The sequence below is a fragment of the Chrysochloris asiatica genome, unplaced genomic scaffold, assembly GCF_000296735.1.
Source record: "Chrysochloris asiatica unplaced genomic scaffold, ChrAsi1.0 scaffold00029, whole genome shotgun sequence".
Classification (NCBI taxonomy): domain Eukaryota; kingdom Metazoa; phylum Chordata; class Mammalia; order Afrosoricida; family Chrysochloridae; genus Chrysochloris; species Chrysochloris asiatica.
In genome coordinates, this window is record NW_006408547.1 from 25,591,810 (window position 1) to 25,603,202 (window position 11,393).

General features: G+C 43.8%; 1 protein-coding gene across 1 annotated transcript in view; it reads left to right on the forward strand.

Annotated features, from left to right (window-relative positions):
- Positions 1–3,147: 3,147 nt before the first annotated feature.
- The window catches only part of UPF3A (UPF3 regulator of nonsense transcripts homolog A (yeast)), a 28,580-nt gene continuing 20,334 nt past the window's right edge, over positions 3,148–11,393 (forward strand). The window contains exons 1-5 of the mRNA XM_006851555.1: positions 3,148–3,372; positions 4,418–4,524; positions 6,072–6,178; positions 9,024–9,122; positions 9,248–9,358. Of these exons, the coding sequence (XP_006851618.1) occupies positions 3,148–3,372; positions 4,418–4,524; positions 6,072–6,178; positions 9,024–9,122; positions 9,248–9,358 (649 nt within the window). The remainder of the gene's footprint in view (positions 3,373–4,417; positions 4,525–6,071; positions 6,179–9,023; positions 9,123–9,247; positions 9,359–11,393) is intronic.

An 11,393-nucleotide genomic window follows, 5' to 3' on the forward strand; every position in this document is an offset into this window, starting at 1 on the left:
ATGTTTGGTAAGGTGGAGGGTCAGAGAAAAAGAGGAAGACCCCCAGCGAGATGGATTGGCAAAGTGGCAGCATCAATGGGCTCAAGCATGGCAACAACAGTGAGGTTGGCCCAGGACTGGGCAGTATTTCGTTCTTTTGGGCATAGGGTTTCTCTGAGTCGGTACTGAGTTGATGGCACCTAACAACTTCCTTTTTTTAGTTATTCCAATAAAGAGATGGGATTATATGGTTCATTCATCAAAAAGTCTTTCTTTTGAATACAAACATCAAGACATTTTCCTACTTTTATTTTCCTCCTTTTCCATAAAAAGGGATAGCATCATTGGCAAATAAGGTATTGCACACAAATTCATTTTCCAGTTCCTTCAACACCAGAACTTTCCTTCTTAACCTTTCTAAAATGTGTTCTCGATATTGTGTACCCTAGACAGAATAATAGCAGCTCTCATTTCTTGAGGCCGTCATTGCCCCACATGCTAACTCTATCAAATCTAAGCAAAGCCCGACTGTCCCTGTTGTCACCTGAGGGCCCTGAGGTGCAAACTATCTAACTTGTCCAGTGTCTCGCATCTAGCAGATGGCAGAGTTAACACTCAAACCTTGTTCTCTGCCTTGGTTTACGCTATTGAAGTCAGACCTACTCCTCACTCACAAGCCAAAGTTTCCCACTTAGCACAGTATTAAAACTCCAACTCTGCAACTCCTGCCCATTAACAGCAGATGCCCGGCAGGAACAGGTGCGAGGCAAGAGGCTCATGGGCTGCGATGGTTTAGGGTATGTGTCAACTTTGTTGGGCCATGGTTCTTGGTTTGGCAGTCATGTAATGATGTAATCTGACAGTTAAGTATGTTGAAATAATTAGGCAGTTATGTAAAGATACGGTCATCCTCCATTTTCACATAATGCCAGTTTCACAACCTGGTCTTTGGAAAATCAGCCCTGTCGTTAAGTGAAGAGCAGGAGTATGACACTTCTTCACGGTGGCATGTGCTGCACTGGAATTTAGTGCAATAAAGCACTCGTGCGAGTTAAGTGCCATCGAATCAGTTCTGACTCACAATGACCCTTTAATAAGAGTTTCCAAGGAGCAGATGGTGTGCTTGAACTGCCAACTTGTGGTTAGCAGTCCAGTGTTTAGCCTGCAATGCCACACCAGGATTCCAGGAATACACTTAAAGGAGACCATATAAATTGCTCAGTGCTCTTTAGATTTAAATGTTTCTGAGTTCTTGTTTTTGTTTTGTATACTTTTTCTCTGTTCTGTGTCGAACATAATGTGTTTCTATTGTGTTATGCCTTCCCTCTTTTTAAGTTCAGAAACTAGAAAATCAAATGACTGAACTTAATTATTTTTAAGAGAAGTAAGGTGAAGTCAGTAAGGTGAAGGAGCTCTGGTAGCGAGCGAGCGTAGTGGTTACGAATTGGGCTTCAACCGCAAGGTCAACAGTTTGAAACTACTAGCCGTTCCACAGGAGAAAGATGAGGCTTTCTGCTCCCCTAAAGATTTAAAGCCTCGGAAACTCTGTACTGGGTTGGTCTGGGTCTGAACCGACTCCACGGCACATTACCACCACCGATCTTTATAGGAGCAGATCTCCGGGTCTTTCTCCTACAAATCCTCTGGATGGGTTTAAACCATTAACGTTTTAGTTAGCAGCTGAGCTACTTAATCATCTGTACCAACAGTACATAGTTGGTGGTGGTGTTAAGTGCCATGGAGTCGGTTCTGATTCATTCGTTGTTGTTAGATGCCATCAAGTCAGTACCGACTCATAGCGACCTCATGCACAACAGAACGAAACACTGCCAGGTCCTGGGCCAACCTTACTACTTAAGCCCACGGATGCTGGCTGACACTTTGCCAACCCATCTCATTGGGGGGATCTTCCTCTTTTTCTCGGACCCTCCACCTTACCAAACGTGATATCCTTCTCCAGCGACTAGTCCTTCCTGACACTATGTCCAAAGTATGAGAGACGAAATTTGGCCATCTTAGCCTCCAAGGAGCACTCTGGCTGCACTTTTTTGAACACACATTTGTTTGTTCTTTTGGCAGCCCATGGCACTTTCAATATTCTCCTCCAACACCGTAACTCAAAAGCATCAATTCTACTACGGTCTTCCTTATTCACTGCCCAGCTTTTGCATGCATATGAGGTTATTGAAAATACCATGACTTGGGTCAGGTGCATTTTAGTCCTCAAGCTGACATCTTTGCTCTTCAACACTTTAAAAAGGTCTGTGCAGCATATTTGCCCAATGCAATACGTTGTTTGATTTCTTGACTGCTGCTTCCATGAGTGTTGATAGTTGATCCAAGAAGAATGAAGTCTTTGACAATTCACTCTTTTCTCCATTCATAAGAATGTTGTTTATTGGTCCAGAGGTGAGGATTTTTGTTTTCATTGAGGTGCAGCCCATACTGAAGGCTGTGCAGTTCAGTGCATTAACCCACAGTGCCATACACAGGACATAGTTTTCTAAAAATATGTCCATGCCCACTGTAAAGTAGGCATGTTGTTCTCAAACATTTGAGGGGAAGTGCCTTGGTCACTGCTTCTTTGAATCACGGCCATCTGTCAACTAGATATGGGTTACCATGTAAAACGGAGCCTTTGTAGCAGAGTCATTTAGCCTGGAGCTACATTTCGGAACAGAAGTAGAAGAATAATGCTGAGCTGAGTTGGCGCAGCGGGTTAATGCGCTGGACTGCAAAGTCGGCAGTTCAAGCTCACCAGTCTTTCCTCATAGGGTCAAACAACAACCCCGAAGCAAGGGTAGAGCAACCATCTATAGTGACTCTGACATTTGGCGGAGTCAAATGCTGTTTTTCCTGTAAAGTTCTGTGCATACTTAAAACATTTTAACAGGCCATGCGTAAGTAAAATAGATATTCTTTGTAACTTGTCTATTTCTTCATAAGTGTATTAAGTGTAGTTTGTTTACTATATATTGAAATTCATGTTAGAAGATCTTATTTAAAGAACAATTACATCTGACAAACCCGACTTTAAAATTCTGTATTTTCTGAAATGATTTATCAGAACATCATTTGTGGCGCGCAGCGGAAGAAGCTTGACGATCTCGCGAGATTTCGGCACCTGGGGGAGGAAGGACGTGGTGGCGGCTCCGAAGCGGGTGCGCGATGCACTCGGAGAAGGATGCGGCCGCTGGGGCCGGGCCTACTGTGGCTACTCGGGGCTCGAACGGGTGGGAGAAGCCCACAGCGCTCGCCTCTCGCGGGGTCCCAACCACGGAGCTCCAGTTCCGCTGGGAGTCGCCGAGGCGAGAAGCAGAAATGCCGCCGGCCTCCGGTTGTGGGGGTGGCGCCGACAAACCACGCGAGGAGAAGAGGCCGGTGCTGAACAAGGTCCGGGCTGGGGGCGGGGTCTGGGCGGGGCGAGCAGCCAGTGGGCAAGGCGCCGTCAGCACCCCGGAGAGCGCCAGCGCGGGCTGAAAAACGCTGGATCGGAGCTGGGGAAGGAGTTTTCAGCACTTTCTAACTTGACCCTTTCTGCTTTGTGGAGGAAACAGTCATTTAAATTCTGTGAATAGTTTTCAGTTGGATTTAAAATCCTTGGATCAGCTAGGTAACCTGTTAAAGAGTAAGAGCATTTCTCCTTTCTCTCCCTTCGTCCACCCTTCAGTTTTCCTACATCCTTCCAGATAGGATTTAAAGAGGTCTCGAATTTGAAGCATGAGATTGCTGACAAGCCCCCAAACTAGGCACACGATTGCTTAGTTGGTAGAATCTCACAGGCACATAAAGAAAGTTCCAGAGACAGAAATAGAAATAGCTACTGCAGAAAGTATTCCCAGATAATCCTTTTTATGAGCATCCCTGGCAGAAGAGACGGAGAATTATGAACATTACTAAAGAACCACCGGAATATGACAGAGGAGAGGTGATACAAGTGCTTCAAGTCAGGAACTAGCGGCAATAAGCCCAAACCCACCTTTACTTTACTACATGCATTTCTCTGGGGGTGTTTACTGGGAGAGTGGGAGAGAAGATTTGATTTCTCAGTTCGAGCACAGACAAAACATATGATGCACCAGTAGTTTTCTTGATGTAGTAATGAAACAATTGCACAGCCTTTAAGGACTTCACTGAGAATTTTTTAATTACTCAGCTCTGTATCCTTCCCGCTCCTTGGAAACCCAATACAGGGTGGCTGTGAGTCGGAACTGACTCAGCAGCACTCAACAACCACAATCACCGGACCCTTTGACATCCCTGCTCTCCATTCTGGTGTGTCTCAGTGTTTATTGAGTATGTGTTTCTGTTGAGCTCCGGCTGTAGATTTTCCTCTGGCCACAAACACAAGTGATCATGCATTCAGATCATTGATGCCTACCGTGTTAATGGTGAAAACAAAATCCAGTCATCTCCTGTTTACCTTGGTGCTCCTCAGGTTGTCATACGGCGGCTGCCTCCTAGTCTCACGAAGGAGCAGCTGGAAGAGCAGCTACGTCCACTCCCTGCGCACGATTACTTTGAATTCTGTACTGCTGATCTCAGGTGAGAAGAAATGTTCAATTTCAATGTTAAAAACTGACAGGTGTTGTGAGTTTGGGGCAATTATTGAAGGTAGTAGAAGTCATTCTTTTTTCCATATTCTCTTCCAAATGTCCCCAGAAATCAGTCCCATTATTTATTTTTGCAGGCTACTTCTAAGTAAGAAGACTATGAAATTCCTCTAAAATAGAATTTTGGAAAATATTTCTACTATCATTATCATGAGGTGCTCTGGTGGTGGTGGTGGTGTGCCGTGAAATCGATTCTGACTCATAGTCACCCTGCGTAGGGTTTCTGAGGCTGTAAAACTCTACAGAGCAGAAAACATCTTTCTCCCGTGGAATGGCTGGTAGTTTCAAACTGCTGACTTTGAGGTTAGCAGCTGACTTCAGAGCTGGTAGCATAATAAATTATGAGCTGGGGTGCTGAGTGCTCACTTCATTGTCAACCGTTCAAACCTACCAGTGTCTCCACAGGATAAAGAGGAGGCTTTCTGTTCCTGTGAAGATTTAGTCTTGGAAATCCCATACACGTTCACTAAGTTGTAATCAATTCAGTGGCAACACAACTACCATCACCAGCATCGTTTCCACAAGGAGCCCTGGTGAGGCTGTGGCTTAGTCTGTGGGCTGCTCATTGCAAGGGCTGCAGTTCAATCCCACAAGCCTCTCTGCAGGAGAAAGATGAGGCTGTCAATGCATTCAAAGAAAAAATTGCCAGTAGGTAAACATGTTATTGTTAAGCGCCATTGAGTCAGTTCCGACTCAGAGCAACTCTGTATAGGGTTTCCGAGGAGCAGCTAGTGAGTTTGAACCACAGACCTTGTGGTTCAAACTGACATTTCAGTCCAGTGCTTAGCCTATAAAGATGATTTTCACATGACTGAAGTTTAGGGGAAAACTGGTATCGTTGAAAGAGGACAAGCCTTGAAATTACGATGGCCCAGATTGGAATCCCAGTTTGACCTTTAACTAACCAAACCCTTTACAAGAGCCTAGTTTCCCTGAGCCTCAGTGATTTGACCTGTAATGCGGATGACAGGTAGCTTCCTGTTAGGGAAATGCGGCGGGGTAGCTGTGGAACAGGGCGGGAGGGCCTGGTTCTTCCTGAAACCTCAGTGAGCCTTTGAATCATGTGCTGCAATAAACACTCATATATACTTAAAAGTGTTCTCTGAAATAGTGAAGACTTTCTTGTGCAATATGAGATTGACATCTGCTTCACCCAGTCATGACTGCAACTCTCCACCGGTTGTGATGCTTGATGCAGGAGGAACCTTTTCTCTGGTCTTTGCACCTCTGAAGATCAGTATTGTACTCCTGGCTTTATGCCGTAGAGAAACTCATCCTGAATTGTCTCTCGCAAATAATAAGTGGGAAAAAAAATCTGTTTACTTTCCCCCACAAAGAATAACCAGTTGACTTGAGATACCCGAGACATGATTCCTTGGCACAAAAGCTTTGTCGGAAGTAGTTTGTTGTGTCCAGAAAGGAAAGGAGCAAAATGAAAGGAGTCGTGTGTGTTTTGCTAATCACAACCTCTTGTTTCAGCCTTTATCCTCATCTCTACTCAAGAGCATACATTAATTTTAGAAATCCTGATGACATCCTTCTGTTCAGAGACCGTTTTGATGGCTTTGTCTTCATTGACAGTAAAGGTTAGGTCTTTGACTTTTTAATGATTATTTTCAGTCTCTGTATATTAATGAAATTTCGTGGGAATATTTGTGAAATTTAATATGTGCTCAGATACTACTCTGAAATAAGCTCTTAAATTTTGGTTTTGTTACTGTGATTGTGTCTCCGAGATTAAAGTTAAAATGATACATAAACTGAAAGGTCTCTAGCAAACCTGCATGTAAATGCCGACCCATGTGTTTTTGTATATTATCATTGGAGAGCGACATTTTTCAAATCAGCAAGTTTTCTGGATCACTGAATCTTACATTTTTATGTCCTAAGACTGAAGTATTTCATAAACATTTTCTAAAATGTATTATACACTTTGTGTCATACCAAACAGAGTACTGCTCATGATCTTAACCATTTGGGGGTTGGGCATATGAGTTAGGATTAGGACCATGGCTAAATCTTGGCTAGCCTTGGGGCTTCCTTTATTGTTTGGATTTCACTTCAGAACCTAGGGTTAGGGTTAGGGTTAGGAAGAGGGGTTGGGCTAGGGCTAGGAGTAGGCTTTGCTCTAGTTTTAGGGTTATAGTTAGGTGTATTTTTATTTATTTCATTTCTGGATGATGTCATGGAGATTTTTGTCATAATGAGCCTCAGTTGTGTTCTTAAGCATTATTTTACCCCTGTAGTACATAGCTCCATGGAGTCCTGGTGTGGTGCTGTGGGTTCATGCGCTGGACCACAAAGTCTCTGAACTGCAAGGTCAGCAGTTCAAGCTCACCAGCTGCTCCTTAGAAACCCTATACAGGGTCGCTGTGGGTCGGAACCGACTCGACAGCACTTCACAACAAGTACATGGCTCTACTTTCTGTTCTTTCTGGGGGATTACAGCTGATTTGTTTTTCTTCCTTTCTTGTCTGACCACCAGCTGTTGTATTTGCTGCTGCCAAGCCCGAACTGTAACCCTTTAACAGTAAATTCTTTTCTACCCTCTCCTCACCAGCTAACCTCTTTCCACTCCATCTCCACCCATCCTACTGAATTATTTTCTTCTCTTCTACTGTGGGGTCACAAACTAGAAAAGATCATTATAGTGTAAATAGGCTGAAGGCCGAAAAGTTTTTCCTAAAAAGAAAAAGAAGTCTAGTTCACGAACTACTTGACTGTTGATTAATTACATATTCCAGTCCCATTTAGTAAGTTTCTTAGCAGGCGCAGCAGTAGCAATGTAGAGACAGCAGAGACTCAGACATTGCTCCCACTGCTCCAAAGACCTGCTTTCTGCCTGGTTATTTGCTTTATTCTGGTTAATTGAGGTCAGCACAAAAATGTCTTTTAGACAAATGAGAGATACAATATCATACTAACATAACACAATATCATACCGAAAATGATTATTCAGTGGGTTTAGTACTGAGATACTAGTGTTCCGTTTGTTGGTTAAACATGAAACAGATCCTCGTGTGAAACTTTGTGTGTTGGTTTTCCTCAGATACAAAATCTGTTTCTAGTGACTTCCATTTGAGGCAGATATTATACATATTATACAGTATTCCTTTTAAGTCCCTTTTAAAAACCATCTGTCTCCTCTAAACAAAGTAATTTCCCTGAATGCATATAGCAGATTGATAACTGAGTTAACCCTTTAAAAATTCGTAGTTTAAGAAAATGTACCTAAGGTATTCTAAGTTAATGATCTTTGGAGAGAGCAAGCTTGTTGAAGTAGCACTATATATGGTAAAATTCACCACTTGAAAGTGTACAGTTTGATGAATTTTGGAGGTATTCAGTCCTGTAGCCACTACTACAACACGATGAACTGTTTGATTTAATAAGTAATCACTTTGCCCGTTATCAGTTTATCCTTTGTGTAAATCTGGAATTTAATAAGTCAGAGGTACTCAACAATGTACGGTCATGTGCCGCTTAATACCCATGATACAGTCTATGAAATAGAATGTTGTGTGATTTGGACATTGTGTGACCACCCTATTATACACAGGTGGTTGTTGTTAAGTGCCACCGAGTCAGTTCCGACTCATAGCGACCCTGTATAAGGTTTCTGAGGAACGACTGGTGAGTTGGAACTGCCGACATAGTGGTTCAAACCAACCTTGAGGTCAAGTCCGTACCCTACAGTGCCACACCAGGACCCCATCATATACTGGAAGATCCTGTATATAATTTGTGCGTAAATTGGAACAGTTAAGTATGGTTCATATCTCACCTCAATCAGATATTTGTTCCAGTATGAGGAGGCTTCAAAAAGTTCCTGGGAAAATTCCATTATCTTATAACTCCTTTTCTCTGTGAACTCTTTGAAGCCCTCTTGTATATAGTGTACCTCTCTCTGCATAACAAACTTTAAAGAAGCATTTATAGATACACTAAAACAGCTTGAACATAATAATACAGGAATAATGTTTGAGGCGGGTGCCCGTTATTATGAACCACTGCTTGCATCTTGAATTTTTAAAATAATAGGTGTTACAGGGGAGTCCTGGTATGGCGCTGTGGGTTAATGCGCCAGGCTACAAAGCCCTTTGAACCTCAAGGTTGGCAGTTCGAGCTCACCAGCTGCTCCTCGGAAACCCTATACAGGGTCGCTGTGGGTCAGAATCAACTTGATGGCACTTAACAACAACAACAGCAAGGCATGACAAGGCTTGGGACCACAGACGCAGAACGTGTCAGATGTTGTTTGCACAGATGCAGCTTTGTGCATTATAAGCCACAGTCATGCACAAACTGTAATAATTTAAAGCAATTTTAATAACACATCACCATTATTATGCTTAACCCTCTAAGTAAGCTACAGGGTATGTATGGAGTAGAATTCAGAATAATTTTTGTAGCATTTTTTTTCCATTAAAGGCTTAGAATATCCTGCCGTGGTAGAATTTGCTCCATTCCAAAAGATATCCAAAAAGAAGCTAAAGAAAAAAGATGCCAAAACTGGAAGCATTGAAGATGGTAAGTTCTTTTTTTAAAAAAATTACTGGAATATGAAACTACCACAGTAAATATACTGGTCACATAGCATTCCTCTCCCATGTATGTAGAGGAAACCTTTTTCTTCTTCTTTTTTGAATGTACAGACCTAGACTATAAGAAGTTTCTGGAAGCTTACTGTGTGGAGGAAGAGAAAATCGTAGCCAGTCCTGAGTCTCTTCTGGGGGAGATCGAAGCCAAGACAAGAGAACTCATTGGTCTGTTTTGCTCATTTCTTCTCTTCATTGAGACATATATTTTTAGAGACTGTGCATTTTTCTTCTTTTTCATGATATTTGTAAAAAATGAAAACTTGTTACAGTCTTGGTAGAAATGTATTTTCCAGTTTGACAAAAAGGCTGTCAAGACAGCAACTTGGGAAAATGTTTAGCGCATTTGCTGATAGAAAGCACCTGAATTTTTAGTTACAACTGTTTTGTTTTAGAATCACAATGCTTCCAGATAAGCTGGGGGTAGGGTCTTTGAATGCTGTGTGTGGCTGTGTTAGGGAAGGTGCCCCGTACTTACTAAAGCCCAAGTCAGTCGTCTTTGCAGAGTGTATGGCTTAGGGGCCCGCAGAAATGGAACACTTGGCTTAAGTATGAGGTCACTTTACTGCTGTGTAAAATGAACCAAGCCCCCTGAGCAGGCCAAACGGACACGTGAATGAACCCTGCGGAAGCCCACAATCTCGTTTAGACCCTAGCCTTGGATGCTACACCTACAGATGGTGTTCGGCAATATTTTCCAATTGTCTTTCAGTCGACTCTGACTCCTGGTGACCCCACATGGGACTCCACAGCCAAACCCACTGCCGTGGAGTTGGTTCTGACTCACTGTGACCCTGTGTTGGGCTTCTGAGACTGTACATCTTCATGAGCACACACCCTCATCTTTCTCCCTTGGCGCTCCTGGTGGGTTTGAACTGCCAACCGTGCAGTTAGCAGTCCAGTGCTTATCCTACAGCTCCACCAGGATTCCTTTGTCTCCTGTTGTTGTGAGGTACCATTGAGTTGGTTCTGACTGAAAATGACCCTGTTCACAACAGAGCGAAATCCTGCACCGTCCTTACAGTTACGTTCGAGCCCATTGATGCTGCCACGGTGTCAGTCCACCTCATAGAAGGCCTTCCTCTAGTGGTGGTGGTGATGTGCCATGGAGTCGGTTCTGACTCGTAGTGACCGTGTATACAGTTTCCGAGACTGTCAATCTTTACGTGAGCCCAAATCCTCCAGAGGAGGTGTGAGCCAGTGTTAGTCATCAGCTGGGAAACTGATTGTTGTTTGCAAACACACCTCAGAGTCTCTCTGTCTGTTTCTTCTCAAGGCCTCTGTGTTCCTTGCCTTGTCCCCTTCAGCCCAGCTCCATCCTCATGGCGCTGAGCCCTATAGCTGTGTGTTCGCTGATCTCCCCTGCACACAAACACCCTCTGGTCCCAGCTGCCCATTCCTCCTAAGTGTAGTGTTTACACAAGCGTAGGTGTTGAGTAAATGTTTGCTGAGTAAATTAACGAGGATGGTTAATGTTTTTGAAATAGAGTGTTAGGTTCATGCACTGGACTGCAGAGTCCGTTTGAACCGCAAGGTCAGAGGTTCAGGCTCACCAGCCACTCCTCGGAAACCTTAACAGGGTTGCTGTGAGACACAACGAGTCAATGGCATTTAACAACAACAACAACAGTGTAATCACAAAGTTTTTTTCAGTAGCAGCTGATTTAAAGTGTGACACAAAGGCGTTTTAATCACCAAAAGTCAATGTAAAGAGACACGTAGCACACATTGGCTTGTTTTCTATGTAGCAGGTGTTGACTGATGACCAGCTCTAAGCAGGTACTGTTGTAGGCACTGGGAAGGTAGCCATGGAAAAGGTAGCTGAGGGCTCTGTGGGCTGACAGGGAAGACGTGTGTGCAGGAAGAAACCAGCAAGAAAACTTCCAGTTTTTGGTTTATGTGCCGCAAATGAAATGAAACAGATAATGGGAGAGAAAGAGAGTGCTCAGGGGAGACCTTCTGAGGAGATGTTGGGGGGAGAGCACTCAGGGGAGACCCCTCTGAGGAGATGTTGGGGGGAGAGCGCTCATGGGAGACCCCTTTGAGGAGATGTTGGGGGGAGAGTGCTCAGGGGAGACCCTCTGAGGAGATGGTAGGGGACAGTGCTTAGGAGAACCCTCTGAGGAGATGTTGCGGGGAGAGTGCTCAGGGGAGACCCTCTGAAGAGATGGTGGGGGAGAGCACTCAGGGGAGACCCTCTGAG